Source organism: Mustela nivalis (genome assembly GCF_964662115.1).
Source record: "Mustela nivalis genome assembly, chromosome: 11".
In the NCBI taxonomy this organism is placed as follows: domain Eukaryota; kingdom Metazoa; phylum Chordata; class Mammalia; order Carnivora; family Mustelidae; genus Mustela; species Mustela nivalis.
The window spans coordinates 25,309,414-25,333,368 of NC_139030.1; the positions used below are offsets into that span (position 1 = coordinate 25,309,414).

Sequence of the window (23,955 nt, forward strand, 5' to 3'; positions counted from 1 at the left end):
TCTCTGTCTTATATTTAAGATGTATCTGATTCTCTGGTGGCAACCCTCAATCAATTTTTTTTTCCTTCCTATCAGTTAATTTTCATATAATTAAACACTATATATTGAAAAATTATTGGCTATGTCCTTTCTATTTAATTTTGCTCTTTTTAGTGTTATGTTGCCTATTAGAAAACAATGGATTTTAAAGTATATGCATTTATTGAAATTAAAGTTATATATTTGCATTAATGAGAATAAAACTGAACAAATAAATACTATTATTATTTTTTAAAAGATTTTATTTATTTATTTGACAGACAGAGATCACAAGTGGGCAGAGAGACAGGCAGAGAGAGAGGAGGAAGCAGGCTCCCCGCTGAGCAGAGAGCCCGATGTGGGGATCATGACCTGAGCCGAAGGCAGAGGCTTTAACATGCACCCCAATAAAGCCTATTATTCATGCAGTGCTTTGATTTAAGCAAAGATCTGTTCTTCACCTGATGGGTTACATAATCATAGGGTAAATTATAACTTTTCCCATCTGTCTTTGGCCTTTTGCACCCTGGGACTCAAAACTATGAGTTTAAGATTTAGGGATTTCTTTTTTTTTTTTTTTTTTTTTTGGTCTTGAGAACAAATGATGGCATCGTGATTCTCTTGTCATTTTTATCAATAATCAGGATGAATACATTTTTCCTAGCATAATATTTACTATCAAAAGATGTCTAATTATTGCATGAAAGAGAGTAATAATACCAGTTTATAGTGACAAAATCTTTAATAATGACAAATATGAAGATTATCACTTTAACTGTATGATAAGAATCTGATTTTGTTTTCGTCTATTTAAAAGATTTAAGATTCCGGAGTCATGATATTTTTTCAAGACATATCAGTTGACATTCCAAATCTGATATCAAGAATGTGTCTAAAATTAATTTTAAATTTACATTTAAATTGTTTGTTTGTTTGTTTTTAAGATTTTTATTTATTTATTTGGCAGACAGAGATCACAAGCAGGCAGAGAGGCAGGCAGAGAGAGAAAGAGAGAGAGCGGGAAGCAGGCTCGCGGCCAAGCAGAGAGCCCGATGTGGGGCTTGATCCCAGGACCCTGGCATCATGACCTGAGCAGAAGGCAGAGGCTTTAACCCACTGAGCCACCCAGGCATCCCTAAATTAATTGTTTTTTGTTGCTGTTGTTGTTTTGTTTTTTTTAAGTGATGTTAGCAGATGTATTTAAATAGAAACAATTTGCTTGGTTTGAGGTAAGCCTCAAGTAAATATTTTTGTTCAACCTGTGTCTCTATCAGTGCATGATTTGTGTAATATATTATTTTCAAGTACACAATTCTATTTGCAGATAATTATTTATGAATCCATTCAGTTTACTTAACACCAAATATAGCAGAATAACAATCATGGATGCCTTCTCTTCATGCAAAGCCTGCCTCCCCCTTTCCTTCCTTCCCGCCTCCCTCCCTCCTTCCTTTATCCCTCTTTCCCTCCCTCCCTCCCTCTTGCTTCTTTCCTTCCTTCCCTCTATCCTGTCTTCCCTTACTTCCCAGGGCTTCCACCTGGGTATCTTTAGTTTATTTCTATAAAATCCCTCTTTAGGCAATTAGTAATCATTACTTGTATGACAAGTTATTTTCAATCTTAAGGCTTTCATTATTTTTCATATTATTTTGTATACTCATTCCTCCTTATTTTGGAAAAAGAAGGGTGAAAACTATTGGGTATCCCTAATGCGGCATAAAAGTAGAAGAATAAATCATCTAAGCTTGGCATGATTACTGATTGAAACACTGTTTCAAGAGTATTGTGAGACTAAAGTTGTCTCAAAATCAAATGAAGCTGGCATGGAAAAAAGTTACTGCTAAGATGCCAGAAAAAGAAATTAAGCATTCTTTTTTTTTTTAATTTGTTTTTGAAATTAAGTATTCTTAAAGATTTTTTCAAATAGTAGTTTCTGAAATTATTACACATAATTAATAATATACCAATTGTAAGTTACATTACATAGAGATAAAAGTTTATCTTTGAAAAATTTTTTTAAAGGGCACCTGGGTGGCTCAGTGGGTTAAGCCACTGCCTTTGGCTCAGGTCATGATCTCAGGGTCCTGTGATCGAGTTCCCCATCGGGTTCCCTGCTCAGCAGGGAGCCTGCTTCCCCCCCTCTCTCTCTCTGCCTGCCTCTCTGTCTAATGTGATCTCTCTCTGTCAAATAAATAAATAAAATCTTTAAAAAAAACCCTTATTTATTTATTTATTTATTTACTTGCTTACTTATTTTATTTATTTATTTGACAGAGACACAGCCAGAGAGAGGAAACACAAGCAGTGGGGGTAAGAGAGGGAGAAACAAGCTCCCCGCTGACCTGATGCAGGGGACCTGATGCACAGCTTGATCCCAGGACCCTGAAATCATGACCTGAGCTGAATGCAGAAGCTTATCCACCTGAGCCACCCAGGTGCCCCAGAGTCTGTCTTGCATAAAATTAACTTTATAAACACATTGCTGGGTGGGATTTGAAACAATTGCATATAAAATAATGGTATGCTCCTAAATAGTATGGAATAAAGTCAATTTCCGATCTTTGATCCTTTTTGTCAATATAAGTCTAAGTTGCAGCTTTGTCTGGCTTTTAATCTACAAAGATATGATGCTGGTTTTTTATTCACCAAAATTTATGGGGACAAGTATCTTCTAAGAGCCTTTACGCTGAAATATCCGTGATGCCTAGAACAATAAATAGTACCCACAAGAGTTCATATATATCAGTTAAGTAAATTAATTTTAATAATCAGAATATGTATGCTGACTCATGTATGATATATTCTCTGCTTGGAAAAAACTGCCTCAGTGTCCAATAAATTCTTTTTGCATGAGCACATTTCCCTTAAATATTTTCCCTCTTACTATTTTTTACATTTCCCAATAATAGCATAACATTATTGTAAAGATATGTTTTTAACAATTCTAGATTTATGTTAGATCAAAATTACCTTCAGTAATATTTCTATAATTCTGACAATTTTCTCTAAACTACCCAAAGTAAGATAATACAATTAATACATTACCTTACCCTTAGCCTACCATTCTCCATCCTAGTCACATGAGAAAAGAAATATATTTATTTTTCTTTACATACATTAATTTAAAACTAATTCTATTTTTATACCATTTTTTCCCCCTCCAAACTGGAAATGCAAGCACAGAGTTTCTCATGGAATGTAGGTCTTCATGAGCTGCTAAGTAAAGGTGGCCTGGAACTGTTTTAAGTTGTATCTTGTCAGAGCACAGACAAAAAAATGGCCTGGCTGACTGGAAACAAGACTTTTCTACTTTGTTACCATTCATTCAGATACCTAATACTTTCTCCTAAGTCCAAGCCCTGAGTTCAGCCCCTCCATGATGGATGAGGTATGCCTCACCATGGCCTGTTTCATATTCTAGGGCAGTAGAAAGTCAAGAACATGACTGATGATATAAACACAGCTTAAAAATGCCAAGGAGAAGTGTTAGATGTCCTAGGGCAGAGGCAGCTTAAGAAGACAAAGTGGGAGGCTTAGAGAGGGTTAGCAGACACTGAAGAACCCACATGTAAAGACAAAGACGTATGAACAATTTAAAGGGGCACATTTTAGAGAACATGAACAGATTTCCATGGCTGGAAAAAAAGATACACAGTGAATGTGTTGTAATCCAGGCAAGAAGCCTGAATAAAAGCAGTGCATGTTTTCTCACCAAGAGAAAAAACAAAAACAAAAACAAATAAACAAACAAACAAACAAACAAAAAAAAGGAGGGCCCTCAGTAGCCAGAGCTCCAAATTATTTTTTTTCTAGGTATAAATGCTCTAAGAATCTTCAATCCTTGCTCAGTGAGGAAATGGCTACTTCTGATAATTTCACTTTTTAACTCATGATCCTTTCTTGGAGTTCTAGGCTCAGTTCTAATTGGCCTTCACACCAATAGGGACAAGTGAAAACATTTTATTCTTTCCCGGTCATTATTAAAATCCTTTGGTCTCTTTTGCATGGACCTGCTGCCATAACCTTAATTACAATTCTTATTAACGCCTCTTTTCAATGGAGTAGAAACTGGTAACCATCAGGTTGAACCAGTGCATGACCTGAGCTTTGAGTGTTCCCATAGTGAGCCTCAAAAGATGTGCAGAATGGGCAGGATATCAGATGACAGGAAAACACACCAGGGGAAGCTACTTTTGGAGACAGATCCACAAGGCTATAAATTGTGGCTCCTATGTTCTCCAATGGAATAGATAAGGGAGAATGTCTTCACCTCATTCTTGGCAATAGCAAAATTGGACTAATAATACTTCACAGGGTTGTGTGAGAATTTGGTAAAACAGTGTATGTTCAGAGAAAATTATGTTTAAAAGCTTATTTCTCTGTGACCAAGGCATTATACATTTTTAGTGATTCGTTATTTCTCTCGCCAACTTTCCCATAGGAAAATTAAACGGAAACAGAAAAGATAAACTTCAAAAGACTTTCCCTTCTGGCCTTTTGCAAATTCTTCTGCACTCACCACTTCTCTTCATCCAGTTAGCTGCTTCTTTCTTCTGGTTTCAGCTTACATGCTGCTTCCTTCAAGAAATCTTTCCTATAAGCTGAATTCTCTTTCTGTGTTTCTGTGCTAGCCACTGTATTTCATTAAACTACCTTTAATATAACTTGTATCTTTTCCAGAATTACACATTAGATTGTAAACCCTTTGAGGGCAGGAAATATCTCTGACATCACTGTTTTCTCAATGCCTAATAGTGACAGGTCCATGATAAGTACCAAATTTGTTTACTAATCAATTGACTAATGAAACAAATCATTCTGCAAAGTAAAAATAATTCCATCATGTCATCACATATTGTAGACACACATCTACATTTCATAACTTTTATAACTACTCTTGATAGACTATGGTTCTAATACCAGTTACAGTAGATGAAATATTTAGATGACTGTCAGGTACTTCTAATTTTATGATCTTGAGATATTACTTTGTGTTGGTACTTAATGCAATAAACCATACAGGTGTGTTTCTGATAAACTAAGTTCTAATTGAAATTATAATGGGTTCCCAAGCAGATTACTAGAGAACTTTAAAAATACCAATGAGAGAACAAACAGATTGCCATTTGATTTTAACACTGGGCTCTTAGACACAGATTGAGTTGGTCCTCAATAACTTAAGTTATTAAGTACTAATAACCTCAGGTATTATTGGCCTCATGTTTAACATTCAGCTTTAAGTGTGAAATGCCATGCTTATTATTATTTTTTATTTATACTAGAAATCCCTGCTCCAGATATGTACAAAATGGAGCTATATTTGTTCTCAAACAACTTTCCAAAAGAATATTCCATTGTACTTTGCCAGTATTTATCTCTGTCTCTCCTCCCTGGGTGCTTCTGTTAAAATTAATTTGCATTTAGACCTCAGGATTTTATATTGCCATTAGAATCATGAAATGTTTTTACTCAGCACAACTAAGAACTGATGTTTTACCTCCCACTAATGGACCTTTAATTAGGCACTGTAATGAACCATTCTGTCATTCCTTCATTTATGGAGAGAAGATTTTGTATATGCAAGATACAATTTTGACAGAACACCAGGTCCACTGAACCTTGCCGACTCACATATAATAGATCCTAAATTTATTATGCTTTTGTCAGTTGTTGGATTTATCATTTTAATGACACTGTCCACAGACTTACTTTGCTGCCAAAGAACAGCATCACCATACTGCAGGAATGTTTGCTGACATCTTGATCAACAACTCCTGGGGTCCCATTCTGACTGTAATATTACTACTTTGGGACCTTGAGCAAGTTATTTAACCTCTGTCTAAGGATTAATTGGTTAATTTTAATAAGTGCTTTGCAGTAAAAGGTGGGAAGTGCTATGACTGCTAATAGTGATAATAAAATGATAATGCAGCCTTTTATAATGCATCAGGCTACCTCAGACTGTGATTCTATTAAGTTGACAATTAAAATATATGCTAACTCAATTTATTCTTTTTCAGAAACCAAATCGCTATGATGATGGCCACATAATATTTTTTTTAACTTAGATCAAAAAGAAAAAAAAATGGCCATGCTCGAGCTTAAAAACATTTTTTTTTCAAGTTAAAAAAAAAAAAAGATCAACATTCTATGATGATAGACCAATTGGGAACAGAGATAAGCTGCACAGAAAAATACCAGATGGTTGTAGCCTGATTAAATGTAGCTCTTGTACATTAAGTTGATTGTTCTTTTATTAACTTGTCTCCAAACTGTTTTCATTTATTTTCTATGATTATTTATTTATTTGACAAATGCCTTTGTTGGGTATAATCTCAAAGAGGTCGTCCCAGACAAATAGGAAGGAAACACACAATTAACAATAATACCAGATTAAAGTGAGTAGAAACAGACAGAAGTAAAGAAGCAGTGACTTGAAAATTCGAAAGAAAAAGCCATGCATTCTCTTGGGCAGATGTGAAGATCTTGACAAAGGAAATGGCCTTAAAACTGGACAGGGACAGATAGATAGGATTTGGCATGGAGAGAGGAAGGTGAGGAAGAATCCAAAGAAAGTGCATTCCAGAGGAAAAGAATAATGGGAGAAAGTTGCAATGCCAAGGAAACTGACGTGAGGAGAAGCAGGGTAAGTGTGGTTTTACTAGAATAAGAGAGAGGCTGCAAAAGTAGTCTGGATAGTAATAAGGGTCTGTGTTATGCAGGGGAATAGTTGGTGCTGTCCCTGATTTACTTGGAAATCTTTCAGGGTTGTGAGAATATTGGGAAAGAACCCATGAGTTGGTAGGTTGGAGTTGTACTGGAATATTCTGCTTTGTTGAGAAGAGGGAAGAGGAAGGAAGAACCATGAGGTCATAAGCAAGGTGTGTAAACAAGGTGTGATACCAGCATATGACAAGATTGTTTTTGCTAGATAAAATCTGTGGGCCTATGACACATACCACTTAAGAGATAATTCCTCAGTAGCTTCCTCTGCAAAATGAGAATAAAACCGGGTACCCCATCCCCTCACTTCCTTCTCCTCTGGAACCCTCTATTTCTAGGAGTCCAGAGTCTCTCATGAGCTGTTTCCCTCACTGATTTCTTCCCATTTAGTTTTCCTCCCTTCCCCTATGGTCCTCCAAGCTATTCCTTATGTTCCACATATGAATGAAACCATATGATAATTGTCTCTCTCTGCCTGACTTATTTCACTTAGTATAATCCCCTCAGACAATCATATTTCTCAGTGTTGAATCATCATGTACCACCACTGCTAAAGCATGAGCTTACCTGGTTCATTAGTGAGATTAAACAGATTAGTAGAATTAAGGGAAAAAAAAGAATAAAACACATAGTGCCTGGATATAGAAAGATCTTAGTAAATGTGATTGAGACAGAAAACCATTCTTCTTATTATGGATACAACATACAGCTGTGGCTATTTTGAGAATAGGTACAGAGCATGCGGAGAGAAAGCATGGAGATCAGTTAGTAAAAATGCAGGTAGGAAATGCTGGAAACGTCAATGAAGATAGTGGGGATGAAGCTGGTGAGAAGTGTTCAGGTCCTGGGAATATTTTAAAGGAACAAGTGAGAAAGAAGTTGGGGTGTAAAAGAAAGAAAGCAGTCAAGAATGAATTCAAAATAGATAAATTGGGATTAAGGAGTACACTTGTAGTGATGAGCACTCAGATTGTTGGGATTGTTGAATTGCTGGATTATGTACCCAAAACTAATATAACATTGTTTGTAACTATACTGGAATTAAAACAAAAAAATAGATAGGAAGATCTTTAAAAAAAATAATAAAGTGGGTTAGATTAAAAAAAAAAAAAAAAAAAAGATGAGTCCAAGATACTTGGACTCAAGTGAGGAGTGTTTCCTTTTATAGACGCAGGGTAAACTGGGGTAGAAGCAATTTGGGGTGAGAAAATCAGGTAAAGTTAGAGCCAACTCAAACTGTCAAATAGATACTTAGGTATAAAAATCTGGAATTCAGGAGGGAGGTTCAGCTAGAGATATACATTCAGAATTGTTTGTATTTTGATGATACAAAAAGTCACATGATTAGTTAAATCATCTAAGCAAGTAGGTCTCAATCGCAGTCACACATATGAAACATGTGGAGACTTTACATGGTATTGAAGCCTAACAGAATCAGAATCTTTGGGGGTTATGTTTGGGAAACTGTGTCTTACAAAACTGTATGTAAAAATGCTTAACCTAATGTTCCGATTTGTATGGAAATCACAGGCTCATGGAGTGAGTTTTTGAGAAAAAAGAGATAAGAGACAGTCATGAGCCACTCCAATATTTAAAGGTCAGGGAGATGAGGTGGAACCAGCAAAAGACAGTGAAAAGAAATACCCAGTAAAATGGGAATGAAAAGAAGAGAGTGGTAAAGACAAATGAAAGTGTTTTAAAGGGAGAGTGATTAACTGCGGATTGTGGGATAAAATAAGAATTGATAATTGGCCATTGAATATGAGAATGTGGACAACAATAAAATAAATTAACTTGACCTGATGAACAATATTTTAGCAAAATAGTGAAGATAAAAACTTGCCAGAGGTGAGGTCAAAAGAAAAATGAGAGGAATGTAGCATGTAACAACTCCTTAGAATAAAGCTATGGGTAAAAACAAACAAACCAACCAGGAAAATAAAGTTGTGGGTAGAAAGATATGGGCACAAGGTAAAGTTGTTCAAGAAACAGCTAGGGGGAGAGGAAAATACTGATAAAGAAGAAAGGTGGGGACAGTTTTAAGAGATATATCCATGAGTAGCTAAGAGGGATTGAATGTATGAGTGGATAGTAGAACATTGGAGGTAGCATGGGGTTCTGGCTCCTAAGAAGACAGTCTATGGATCTAAAAGATAAAGTAGTTCAAGAGATGATGGTGATGGTGGGAGCTTGTGGCAGTTCTCTTTAGAAAGCTTCTATTTAATCAATGAAACAGAAAGCAAGTTCTTGAGTTCAGGATGAATTTGGGGAACAGGTATTAGAGGTTTGAGGAGAAAGGAGATGATCTGACCAAAACATCTAGGAGAGTCAGTAGATTAGCAAAATACAGTTGAAGGTATAGTAAGTGCCCATTTGAAATTAGTGGTAAAAACTCAAGTGATCCCAGTCTGTATGATTATGTGCTTTTCTTCAGTTGCATCCATTAGTGGGGTACCAGTTCAGAGAAGATGGAGAATTGGATTTAACCATGGTTAGAGTTTTCAAGGAAAGTATAATAGAAGGGAAGAGAGAGCAAGGGAACTGAGGGTCTATATGAGGGGGTGATCACAATGATGGATTATAGAATCTCAGCTGAGAAAGAAGAAACATGGAATCTTTAAAATGAGAAGAATGAGGAACAATATAAAAAATTGTTGGAGCTGGGTGATGGAGGGAGCGACCCTGAAAAATAAGGGGTTGCTGAAAATGAGATAATGGAAGGAACATCGAGATAAGAAAATTACTTAGCGTAAACATCAAAGTATGCTGTCAGACCCTCTTATGGGACTTGCTTTCACTTACAGTACTGACATCTGTCTCCAGTGTGATCGGGCTGGCAGTGGCAGTAGGGCTGGTTCCCAGCAGTCACACTGCAGGTCCCTCCATTTTGACAAAAGTCCTCACAGACAGTCTTACCACAGTTTGGTCCCGTGAACCCCAGTGCACAGCTGCAGGTGGGTCTCCCTATTGCAAAAGAAAAAGTAACAAAAAAGAAATTATTTGACTGGAATGGTTTATTTTCATGGAATCCTCACTAGATAAGAAACAGGAGACCAAGATTCTGGTCAATGTTTTTCCACTAGTTAACCTGTGGTTTTAGGCAGTAACTTGACCTCTGTGTGTCTTAGTTTTCCCATGTTCTAGTAAAGCCTAGATTAGAAGACAACTCAGGTTCACATCAGGTAAAATAACTGGAGCTCATTTTATGCATAATTACATATTTGAATAGGTGTGTTGTGCTCTGAAGTGTTTGTGTTATTTTTTGTACTTCTCTGTTCATGTCCATTTTGCTTTTTCAATTATTTTTGTTCCATTCGTATAGTAATGCAGATTGTTTTAGCCATTAGAATATAAAATAGAGACAATCATATCTTCATATCTCTTCTTTTATTTTTTCCTTTTTTTTTTTTTTTAGTGTTCAGTGATTCATTAGCTGCGTGTAACACCCATGTGCCCTCCTTAATACCCATCACCCGGGTACCCCATCCTCTCACTCCCTTCTCCTCTGGAACCCCCTATTTCTAGGAGTCCAGAGCTCTCATGAGCTGTTTCCCTCACTGATTTCTTCCCCTTTAGTTTTCCTCCCTGCCCCTATGGTCCTCCAAGCTATTCCTTATGTTCCACATATGAATAAACCATATGATAATTATCTCTCTCTGCCTGATTTATTTCACTTAGTATAATCCCCTCAGACAATCATGTTTCTCAGTATTGAATCATCATGTACCACCACTGCTAAAGCATGAGCTCAGACTTACAAATAAATATCCTAATAAGTTCAAAGTGGGCACGCCACCTATATTTATGCAATTAGTTATTTTAGTTGATTTAAATATACATACTGCATTTAGTATATAAGCACTTAGTAAGTCCTACTTTATTTCATTTTGAGATTTTTATTTATGCATGGGAAAGGACTGTCATTTTAGTAAGAAGATTTAAAGTCTAATATTAACAGCACACTAGAGCAAATCTAAGGGATCATCTATGGATATTTTTCTTTATTTGCTCAATAACACCACAAGTAAAGGTGAAAAATCCTTTAAGATGTTTGGAACATAACACAGGTAACTGTTATATCAAGAATGAGTCTCTCTAACTGCCTAAGATGTCAAGGACTGGGTGAAAAATGGAGTATAGAGCTAGCTCTTATAAGAGAGATTAAGGAAAACAAAATGAAATAATGGCCACCATTTGTAATAGGTAAAAATGAAGTTTAGAGGTTGTGAAACTGTAAAGAAATAACATGAAAGAGAATAAAAAAATAAATTTAGTTATAGATCTGAATTAACTAGGACTTGGAAATGTTACTCAGTTGACTAGCATCAGAGAATATCCAACCATCTCCTCTCTCAACTTTGTAGACATGAAGCGTAATTAGATTGGTCATAAAAATGTATGAGTATAAGGCTTAGACTTGAAGTGTGAAAATGATATGTTTTCTCTACTGCCATAGATTCTACATTTTACATTTTTTGAAAAACACTCATAAGTGAATAAAATGCCTCCAAATAAAATCCACATGTATTTCCAAGAGAATAAAAAGTTGAGGTTCCACAACCTATTTACTTATTTTGCTTTGAAAGCTCTCCACATACTTAAGCACACTTGAAGCTATTGCTTCTTAATGAACAAAGTTACATACATTTTTTATGGTGAGTAGCACTGCTTTATAGCTTATGTATAAATCTTACTAGTTTTGCGGCAGACAAATGCCTATTAATAGGTTGAGAAGCACGGTAAATTTTACATACATTAAAAGCTGAGTCATATCATGTTTAACATTTCCAGAAAATGGCTTTAAAACTTTTAGCTAATTATTTCTCTTATAATGGTAGTGAATTTTCTAGTTGTTGCTTACATATAGACAAAATATCTTCACAGGAACAATAGTGGTTGAAAAACAAAGACACAAACAAGAGAATGAATAGTGGTAGAAGATGAAGAGGATAGAGAATTGTTAGAACACAAGTACTAAGGAAAATAAAAGACCTGAACAAAGGAAGTAATTCCTCTTCATCAACAAGAACCAGTGAATACCTTACCGAGAAATAAAACATATAAACAGGAATACAAATTAACATGAGCTAAATGTGGAAAAAAAAAATAGACCACAAAGTACACGAGAAATCAAAAGGAATTAGAATAATCTCAAAAACTGCCATATGGTGGTCGGACTTAAGCACCATAGATTTATGGGTTTTTTTCCCCCCATTGTTTTCCATGTTTTTTAAAATTAGGAGTGAAAAACATTAAAGTGATAGAAGTTTGAAAGAAACAAATGCAACCCACTAAGGCACTTGAAAACTGCTCTATCCCAGTCACTGAGAGAATGATGCCATGCCTTTATCTCATTCACAGCTGTTTTGAAACTAGGGCAGAGTGACCAGTTTTTCCCCAACCTCCACCCCCAGCATATGCCTCAGATCATTTAGATTCTGGCTGAATTATTTTCAAAAGGCTTCTTTCTCTTCCTTTAAAGAGAAGATTTCTTTTTGACAAGAAGAAATCTTCATATTCAGGGGAACATTACCAATTTGAAGCTGTGTGTTGATAACAGCAGATCTTTTGTTTGCTGATGGGAAATGAACCATCTGTCACAGAATTTTATAATGGGCTCCATCTAATATTTTCAGGATTCTCTCTGGGTGTACCCTAATAAGTTGCATTGGATTTATTTATAAAGATTTTTTAGGTAACTCAATTTGATTTTGGCATTTGAAAAGGCAACAATACTGTTACGATGACTAAGGTATAGATTTATAGCAGTGAAGCGTCCAGGGAGCTTGGGAGTTGACAGCCTACAAGGGTAGTATAATCAGGAAGAGCATCAATTAACTGGAGGAAGGAGGGGGAGGATCAGGTTGTTGCCTCTAATCAGTCTGCTTTCTGTAGCATTTAGACCTTTAAAATGTGGGTTGTCAGGACATACACTATCTGTGCCAAATGCCAGTGGTGGAACCATGAGCACCACTTCTCTGTTTCTTTCCCCCATGAAAAATAAATAAATAAATAAATAAATAAATAAATAAATGGGGGTAATAATATGGGGTTGTTCTGCAGAATCAAGTAAAGTAAATGAGATTATACATGCAAAGCATTTCTAAAGGTACTAGGCACACAGAAGGCACTCAGTGACACTTTAGCTCTGTTTATTATTATCACCGTTGTTATTTCTACTGAGATTCACCATTCTTCATTCTGTAACTGTGTCCTAAAGAGACACTGTAACATTCTAAGAAAATCTTTTGGAAAACTGTCTTAAGTTACACGTTTTATCTCCATTATTTATTTAAGATAACACAAACTGAGTGTTCCTGGAGGAAGGGGGGTATGAGAGATGGGGTGGCAGGGAGATGGACATTGGGGAGGGTATGTGCTATGGTGAGTGCTGTGAATTGTGTAAGACTGATGAATCACAGACCTGTACCCTGAAACAAATAATACATTATACGTTAATTAAAAAATTAAATTTTTTAAAGTGATGGTATAAAGCAGAAAAACTCCATTAAGTCTCAGACTTCAACAACTTTAACTTTGGAAGATGGGTCTTTTTCCTCTCTTTACTTTCTCAACATGCTTAATTCTACACTTTAGTAAGAAAGAACACACACATACAAACCCCACGAAACAAAAACAAACAAAAAAATAATCACACCTATTATTTTTATCAAGTCCATTTACTTGAATAACTTCAAATTTTGATATATACTTGAGCTTTTTAAGAGTCTACACTCACAGCTTCCAGTTCTATCAAATGCATGAAAAAATCTTTGATCATAAAGTTACATTCCAATCCTTCAGTGGATTTACAGTTTTTATTTTTTTCAGTATACAAAAAGATGTGTCTTAACCTGTTACTTCTCTTTGCTATTTCAGAAAAGAGGACAGATCCCTCAACATGTATGTATTATTCACATAAATCAATTCTGATTCCCTAGTGGTAAAATAGGTCGAGGGATGGAGAAGTTAATGTGTATTTATATAGTCTTGCAAAGCTTATCTCTGATCTCTTAATCCCTAAATCCACTGATTTCTTTTCAATCATCCTCCTCCTTAAATGTCTGCATAATTTACACATTTTAGTTTTGAAATTTGTTTTTTGTTTTTTATTACACATTTTATTACACATCTACTCTTAAAAAATTCTTGGTTTCTAAGACACTACCATTGTTGATTTCCTTTTTTCCTTTTCAGTTGCCTTTATGTTTTCTCTTTCTGTCTCTTAAAATATATTATTCCAGACTTCTTTTTGGTGATACACTTTCATGGTTACAATAATTGTTTCTCTATTCAAATACTTTAGCATCAGTTTCCTGACTCTGGGCTCATTCGCCTTCCTAAATGACAGGTCTTCAGTCTCAGTCTTTGTTGTATGTCTCGTATATGTGTCTCTGGCTGCTCAGTAGGTTCAACTCTCCCATGACCCACAAGAGAGAAAATTCTTCTCATAAATATTGTCCTGGTAGCTTACACAATTTCTGAAGACTAGGTTCTCCTAGTACTAGGTCTGCTCCATATTCAAGTTCGACATTGTATGTTAGCAAAGTGCCTTACTAGCTGTGTACAACAAGTGAAGTTTAGTTTATTTGCTCCATTAATTCATTATTAATTTATCTGCTTCTGTTCATATTTCGAATGGAAACTGGTTGCATATATCTTCAAAAATGTGCCGGCAAATTTTTATGCATCAAGTTAAATAATAAATAAACTGTTTAGATTTAACTGGATAACCAAGTATGTCAAATATGGCAAAAATATAACTAAAGGTGTTAATCATCTATAATCAGTAATATACATTAAGGAATATTCATTGATACAACTAAAGATTGTATTGCTCATAAGAAGAAAGGAAATGTCTTGGATTCGCACAGAGTTCTTGAAATTTTGCTGATCTTACATGGCCCTTACACACCAAAACTAGTCTGAGTAAAAATGGTTAATTCTGAAATAGTTTATAAGAATATTTAACAGGAACTAAATGAGTTTAATAAATTTGGTAAATAATAATAAGTTATTTGTTTGTTTTTTGGTATTAGACAGACCTGGGAATCAAATCTTATTAGATATTTCTTAATTGTGTGGCTTTGCAAAACTTACCTTAATTCACTAGACATAAAAAGGTGCTATTATATGCTGTATTATATGCTAGTAAAACACGCAGCACAATTTCTGCCACATAGCAAGTACTTATTGGTAGTGTTATTTTTAGTAGTTGTATTGGTATTATTACTATTAGTATTTTTATTAAGCAAATTATCAACTGAGGCTATTATTTAAACTTAACTAAGTACATGTGGTTTATTAAGAAACTACATATGGAATCCCAATACACATTTTTCCATATGTATTTTTTAGAAAATAACATAAATATATATCCATATATATCAACTCAAAATAATGTTTTAAAATGTATAATAAAGATGGAATCTTTTCTATTATATAGATAGGTAACTACATGGATATTATAATGATTTACCATTAGTCCTTAATCCTTGTTAAATGGAACATTAAATTTTTATGATTTGGTTATAGTTTACCTCTAGAGAGATGGTCCTATATGACTATATTTTACTTTTGTTATACAGTTATAACAAGTTATTTCTTTGATGTGGGTAGATAATATTGCTGATTTTTGGGGTAACAATTTCTTGGAGCATTGACTTTGGAATAATCTAGATTTTTGGATTCTACTTATCCTACTTAACTATTCTAGCTCACATCTGAAAATTACCACAATGTAGACATCATGGAATGATAAGGATTAAATAAGGCCTTATGTTTAAGGAATTTGCCACAGTTCTTGGCACTTATTAAGCATTCAAAATGTAGTGGGCACTATAATAAAATACGGCTTGCAAAATTTCCAAAGTATTATAATCACTGACTATATATCCCATATAGAAAAGGCTATTTACTTGCTAATGATTTTAGAGTAAAATTTGCAGTATAGCTTTTGGTCAAGTAATATATAAATAAATATCAATCAATGCTCAAAAGCATACATTCCTATTTGAATATTATAAAAGTGTGTCTGTTGGCATTTTTCAGTAATTTGATATAATACCGGTGTCTGTTTTTAAAAGCTAGATTTATTTAATAAACAGTATTTAAGCTGATTATAAAGATGCTACTCATCAGTGTGATTTAATCAATACTGTATGACTTTAAGTAGGTAAAATTACATCTCTGCTCAATATTGGACAAATAAATCATGACTCCTTTTTTCTATATAAACATAATGCTAGAAAAATGTGTGGTTGATTGCCATGAAGGAATGCTCTAGCTCAAGCAATTACTCGTGAACATCCTATGAGACAGTGACAGTGTTTATTATTTCTGAGGGGAAGATACCTGCTAGTGAGCATCATTAGTCAGTTCTCTTTTCAAGCAATTTATTTGGAATTCATACTATTTATCAATGTGAACCATGCATCTTACCCTGTTTAATTTGGTACTCATTGAGTGAGTCTGTTCCTTGTAAAGTTTTATCCCTGGTTGTAATGTTTTCTACCTAACTAGTTTTCTATATTCATTGTTTAGTTCAAACAGTCTGATAAATGCATTGAGTCTAAGTAATAGAATTTAATTGACATTTAAACTGCAGAGCATATTTTCAAATGCTGACACTTAATGCTCTATGAAAATAGTGTCTAAAAGTTACACACTCTTTACTCACAACGTCTTTACTATTTGAACAAAAACCACATTCTTGTTATTTTATATAGGATAAAAATAATAAACTGAGAGACAAGTCACCATAGCCTCATTCTGTTTGATACTAGGTGGCAATCAGAAAGCCCACTGCCTGACCCCTTGCCCCCAAGACCACTCTGTTTTGTGAAATCTGTCTTCACTTCTGATTTAGACTCAAGTAATCAAAGTTTTGAATGCTTAAAAAAATTGCTAGACTTTTTGATGAAGAGATTTGACATTCCACTTTTCTACTTTATATAATGTCTTCCTGGACAGAAAGTAAGTGCCCATTTATATATAATTTTAGTAAGTTGACTATAGCTGTCGAGTTGTCTTAAGTATCATAAAGATTACAGAGAACTATTCAGTAAAGCCTGAAAAAGAAAACGAGGAACTGTGGACCTTAGCAAGCTCCCTCCCGGGTGCTACTTAATATATTCCGACATGTTTCAAATTATAGGTCACAATCTATTTATACTTCTGAAAAGTTCGTTTTCAGCCAGCTTTGTGAAAATGAGACTGAAATATTTTTGTCCTTTCTGTGAATACAAGGAAGCCACCTCAAACCTGAGATTAGCTTAGAAAGCCGTAAGACTTAACTTCAGTGCTGCTTTCACGATGTGGTCCAAATGAACAAGTAACTGATAAAAAAAAGTCCACAGCAGAATTAGAATCTTACTTTCAAACTCTCAAAGGTTTTTTGTGAAGGTGCATGGACTGAGAACATCACCTGGCACTCACTAAGCAGTCAAATATAGACTAATTACCATGATATTGGCAATAATAATAATTATTATTATTTTAAATTCTAAATTTAAATAAATTCTTAAATAAATTCTTAATTTTTAATTCTCACAGCAATGCATGCTAATTGTGGAACTTGGAAAATACAGATATACAAGGAAAGATCTATTTCCTCACACAGATAATTTATGTATGCATTTTTTCCCATATTGGGCTCATATTGTATAAACAGTTTTATTTCTTGTCCCTTAAAACTTTAAATGTACAATGTGAATTACTTGGATCTTGTGATGTTTCTATTTTTAATTTTTAAGGAGCCTCAAAATTCCATTTTCCAGTGATTGTACCGATTTACCTTCCCACCAACAGCTCATGAAGGTTCCCTTTCCTCCACATCCTTGTTGACATTTGTTATTTCTTGTCTTTTTGATACTAACCATTCTGACTGATGTAAGGTCATATCTCATGGTGGTTTTGATTTGCACTTCCCTGGTGATTAGTGATGCAGCATTATTCACAAGAGCCAAGATATGGAAGTAATCTAAGTATCCATTGATAGATAAATGAATAAAAAAGGTGTGATATATATGTGCCATGGAATATTACTCAGTCATAAGAAAGAAGGAGATTTTGTAGTTTTGATGACACAGATGGACCTAGACTATAGATGGACTTAGAGGGTATTATGCTAAGTGAAGTAAATCAGGCCGCTTTATTTTGCCAGGGTGGCTCAGTCAGTTAAGCATTTGCCTTCAGTTCAGGTCATGATCCCAGAATCCTGGGATGGAGCCCTATGTCAGCCTCCCTGCTCAGTGGGGAGATGTTTCTCCCTCTGCTTGCCCCTCCCCCTGGCTCATGCCTCTCTCTCTGTCAAGTATATAAAATAAAATCTCTTACAAAAAACAAAAAACAAATTCCATATGCCTCTGTTTATATATGCAATTTGAAAAACAAAACACACAATAAATAATGGACCCACAAATACATAGCAAACTGGTGGCTGCCTGCCACAGGAGAGGCAGTGGGGATGGACAAAATAGATGAAGGGAAGAGGGACATACAGGTTACCAGTTGTGGAAGGAATAAAGCACGGAGTGAAAGGTACCAGCGTAGGAAATATCGTCAATGATACTGGACTAGCATCGCATGGTGACAGATGGTAGCTACACTTGTGATGAGCATAGCATAAATTAAAGAGTTGTCAAATCACTTAATTGTACACCTGAACCTAATGCAACATTGTGTATCAACTATACTTCAGTAAAAATAAGATAGATACAATGTGAATATTTTACTATATTATCATATATTCTACAAATCTGGCTTTATTTGTCATATAACATTGATCTTTTAGGTATGCTTTATCCTACATATTAACTATTTCGATTTAGGTTTCTATCTCCAATTTTATATTCTAAATAACACTATGTTGGACAACTTCACTTCTAAATATTTTGGCTTTTATCATTATGTAATCCTTAGAATATGTTTCGAAAAATTTCATTATTTTAAGGACACAAAACCTTTTAAACTCTTGGTGAGTATTTCAAAATTGCTTGCTTCAAGATATGCACGTGAACATTTTCTTCTGATAGTGATTTAAAGATGCTGGTTTCATCTGTGTGTGCCTCGACTTCTCTTGTACTTCCTCCTCGCCAAACTTCTCCTTCCTCTTTTTCCTCTTTTCTCCTCTTTTTGTATGTTTGTGTGCATATGTGTGTGAGATTCATCTTTTGCCATTTACTCATTTTGCTGTTTTTCCCCCCTACTTGATTTGTGATGGCTATGTATTTTTATGTCACTTATTTGTTAAAATTATATACCCTATTTTATGTTTTCAATTTTATATTTTCAATATAATATTCTCTTAGATCCTTAAAAAGCAAGTAGGACCAAATACCCAACTCTTAGCACTCCCTAAATATAAACAAAATTTATGTTAAGGAAGCTAGGACATCAAGATTAATTTCAATTTAAAAAGTTCTAATTTAAATAAAAAGTAAAAGAAAAACAAAGATGGGCAGTTTAAATGCATGTTCACCCTTTAGCAAGCTGTTAATTAGGTGATTGTGTGCTTCATGTCCTTGGTACAGATGTGACTTGAGGGACATTAGTATTTACATTTTGTCATTAGTCCCATGATGTTTTGAGGGTATCCAAAAGTTCCCAGCTTAACTTGTCTTTGAGCAAACATTTTTAGGGCAGCTATATTTGATCTTATTTAATGGCAGCCATATATGTCACCTTCATATTTGGGACAGTGTCGTGGGCAGAAAGAGCCTGAATTAATAAGAAAGAAAAGACTCACCGTCTACTTATTATTTTAAGGCCCTTCCTAGAGTGCCTGAGTGGCTGAGTCTTTAAGCTTCTATCTTTGGCTCAAATCACGATGCCAGGGTCCTGGGATCCGGTCTCTCGTAGGGCTCCCTGCTCAGCAAGAAGCCTACTTCTCCCTCTCCTTGCTGCACCCTGAACTGCCTTTTCTGTTCTCACTCTCTCTCAAATAAATAAATTAATTAAATATTTAGAAAAAAAAATAAAGGCCCTTTCTGTTGCAGTGAGAAGTAGTGAGAAGAATCTCCTCCCTCACTCCCGCAACCCTCATTGGGGGGCACTTTCCTCTTATTTTAGTTCTGGGGACAAAGCCTTTCACTGACAAAGTCCATAGATATGGTAATAGAGAGGGTTACAGTGAGAGCTTCTGTGCTCTACTTTCTATATTCATTTAAGACATCCAATACAAATGTATTATCTACTATAAAAAATTGCATCATCACTCCTTTTCCTAGGCAGTCCTTCTGTGTACTTTCAAACTCCCTAAATTCAGAGTGGCCTTCCCTTCTGCACAATTCCAAACTTTATGCATGGCAGTATTTGGGTATATTGTCCCCAATTTATAAACTCTCTCGCTCTATTACTCTAAATCAGCTGTGTAGAAAATCTTATTTCGGGGTGCCTGGGTAGCTCGTGGCTGTCATTAAGCATCTGCCTTTGGCTCAAGTCATGATCCCAGGGTCCTGGGATAGAGCCCCACATCATGTTCCCTGCTCTGTAGGAAGCCTGCTTCTCCCTCTCCCACTCCCCGTGCTTGTGTTCCCTCTCTTGTTGTGTCTCTCTCTGTCAAATAAATAAATAAAATCTTAAAAAAAAAAAAAAAAAGAAAACCTTGTTTCATTTTGATATGAACATGAAAAGTCTAAATAACAGAACTCTAAGTGTAAGGAAAAGACCAAACAGTATCAATGTACTTTGGAGAATAAATATTTATAAAAGTTAAGATTAATTGTAAATATATATAGTTAATCACATAAATATCCTCATCATAATCATGATGAGAAAAACTCTTCAATTATTCTCAATTTTCTATAATAGAATGATAGAGTAAATCAGTGCTTTACCCTCATTTCCATTATTTTGCCCAAGCAAACTTTATCTTAATATCCTCCTATGAGCAGGTCATAGAAATGAAGTACATGTACACCTGTCGATATAATCAATGTCAAACTTAATTTTGCAGTACTTTCCTATATGAATATAGTTCATATATTTTATTTCTAGCTTTCTCTATTATAAAGAAAAAAGTTGAGGAATGAAGAAACACTCAATTTTTTAATTATGCCTCTCAGATGTGTGCTTTTAATTAACTGGTGACATTTCCTTTGTTCAGTTATTACAGTTCTATACAACTGTCATAACTTATAAGTTTTAATTAAGGCTGCCCCAGACCCTAGTCATATACTGTCCACATAGGAATTTGCCAAAAGGCTTAACCATAAGTAAACCAACAATGAATAAATCCATGAATTGCCCATGGGGATTTGTTACACAAATTAACATTTGTGTGGAGATAATGAGGTTCTACAGTCTATAATACCAAATAATGTTTTTATAAAACCATATTTTTAAACATAAAAAATGCTTTGTGTATGATTTAATTGGATAGGATATTATTATTAATAATTAGTTGCTCTATGACAATAAACTACATGGCCACATAGCAAGTTAAATTCATATAAGGACTCCTTTCTATTACTGATTTGAAATATATATATTTTTTCTGAACATGTTATCTATGTAAATCAAGATCTAATTATCTGGGTGCAAAGATAAAATTGATATATTATAGATTTTACGGATACAGCAAGATCTGGGCAAATGATTTGAACAAAACATTAGAAGTTGTGCTGTATCCACCTATAGTTCAGGATCCATTAACAGAACAGCAAATTCAGTGTTTCATAGAGATTTGTCCTTGTGGATCCATTGCAAATTGAATAGATATTCATGGTTTGGAGTACCAAACCTTTTCCATTTAAATATTTCTGAAGGCAAATAAAAGAAAATTATCTGGTTATAATCTCCAGAATTTTATTATTTTAATGAGAAAATCAACAATCAAATAATAAAATCTTTAAACAACTCATTTGTGCAAGAAAAACTTCTCTCCTAAAGGAAATGGTATCTGTGTTGCTAAAATACAATTACAGGTTGTATCCTTTTACCACACATCCATTCAGTTTTCATTTGCATGGTCCCAGTACTGCAATTTCTCCCACAGCAATAGAATACACTCTACTGTAAGGAGTAGCTTCTCTTAGAATGAAAATATGTAGTAAGACCTAGTGCCTTTTTATTTCAGTCAAGGTGCTGCATAGGTTTTCAGAATTCTATTAAGTATCTAGAAAACCTTAATTTATCAATTAATCATAAGTCAAAAATATCTATAGACATAAAATTATCATATTTAAAGAAAGAGTAATGCTTTTACTACTAGAATGCAAATCAGAAACAGTCTGGTTCCTCTAAACTTCATTGAAAATACTTCCTCATGTGGTTCTTTCAGTTAGCATTATGTTAAACACTTCAAAGAATAGCATAAGCAATAGAAGCAGTGAAAACTCCCAGTAAGACAGAAATTAACAGTGTAAGGGATGTGAAGATCATATGGATTAATTTTCCACTTGACTAAATTTGCATTTATTGTAGTAGAATTAAATCTGCATAAATTTCATTTTAATAGTTGCTCAGTGTCCTTTGCACTGAGTTTTGGAATTTACAAATTATATTTTTATTATGCACTGGGGTTAATTTTTCCCATGGGAACACATTTTAAATATAATAGCATTAAGTAGAAAACTATATTTTAATGTTCACTTATGTACTGTAGCAAACACTTTTTGCAAACAGAGCTATTGCATAAATTAATAAGAATTTCAAGTATACATATACATATATGTATACATATATGTATGTTACATATATACATATAACAAGTATACCTTAACATAATACTATCCTGATATTTTCAAAGCATATTGTACACTATATTACAATGCCAATAAAGCAGTTATGATTTTAGATATGAATTATGATGCTATCAGACGTACTGATAGAGTGTATTTATATTTAACTTAAATTTTAAATTTAACCTAATTTAATTTAATTTTCAATAGAAAATGAGGTTTAGCATTAGGCTAACTGTTCAGTTAAAAAGGAACATACAAAGGAATGAAACTGGAGCACTTTCTTATACCATACACAAAAATAAATTCAAAATGGATTAAAGACCTCAATGTGAGGGAGGAATCTATAAAAATCCTAGAGGGGAACATACACAGTAACCTATTTGACATTGACCAAAGCAACTTCTTTCTAGACATGTCTCCTGAGACAGGGGAAACAAAGGCAAAAATAAACTGTCGGGAGTTTATCAAAATTAAAAGCTTCTGCACAGTGAAGAAAACAATCCACAAAACCAAAAATAAACCTACGGAATGGGAGAAGATATTTGCAAATGACATATCTGAGAGTTAGTATCCAAACTATATAAAGAACTTATAAAACTCAACATCCAAAAAATAATAATTCAACTTAAAAATGTGAAGACGTGGATAGACACGTTTCCAAATAAGAGATACAGATGGCCAACATACACGTAAGAATATGCTCAGCATCACTGATTAATAGAAAAATGCGAATCAAAACTACAATATCACCTCACACCTGTCAGAATGGCTAAAATCAACAACATAAGAAACAGCAGGTGTTGTTGAGTATGTAGAGAAAAGGGAACCCTCCTGCACTGTTGGGAGTGCAAACTGGTGCAGCCACTCTAGGAAACAGTATGGAGATTCCTCAGAAAGTTAAAAATAGAACTACCCTATGATTCAGCAGTTGGACTATGAGGTATTTACCCAAAAAAATACAAAATACTAATTTAAAGGAACAGATGCACCCCAATGTTATAGCAGCATTATCTATTAAGAACCAAATTATGGGGGCGCCTGGGTGGCTCAGTGGGTTAAGCCTCTGCCCTCAGCTCAGGTCATGATCTCAGGGTCCTGGGATCAAGCCCCACAAAGGGCTCTCTGCTCAGCAGGGAGCCTGCTTCCTCCCTCTCTCTGCCTGCATCTCTGCTACTTGTGATCTCTGTCTGTCAAATAATAAATAAAATTTAAAAAAAAAAAAAAAGAACCAAATTGCGGAAATAGCCTAGATCAAAGAATAGTGGTATATACATACAATGTGATATAACTAAACTATAAAAAAGAACAAAATCTTATCATTTGCTACAGCTTGGATAGAGCCAGAGAATATTTTGCTAAGCAAAATAAGTCAGTCAAAACATATACCATATGATTCTATATGTGGAATTTAATAAAACAAATGAGAAAAAGGGGAAAAAGGAGAAAGAGAGAGGCAAGCCAAGAAACAGACTCTTAACTATGGAGAACAAATGGAGAGTCACCAGCTGGGAGGTAGGTAGTGAAGGAT

At 34.5% G+C, this 23,955-nt stretch overlaps 1 protein-coding gene across 1 annotated transcript in view; it reads right to left on the reverse strand.

Moving 5' to 3' along the window:
* The window catches only part of LRP1B (LDL receptor related protein 1B), a 1,916,825-nt gene that overhangs the window by 54,432 nt on the left and 1,838,438 nt on the right, over window positions 1-23,955 (reverse strand). The window contains exon 84 of the mRNA XM_082690181.1: window positions 9,544-9,705. Within this exon, the coding sequence (XP_082546307.1) occupies window positions 9,544-9,705 (162 nt within the window). The remainder of the gene's footprint in view (window positions 1-9,543; window positions 9,706-23,955) is intronic.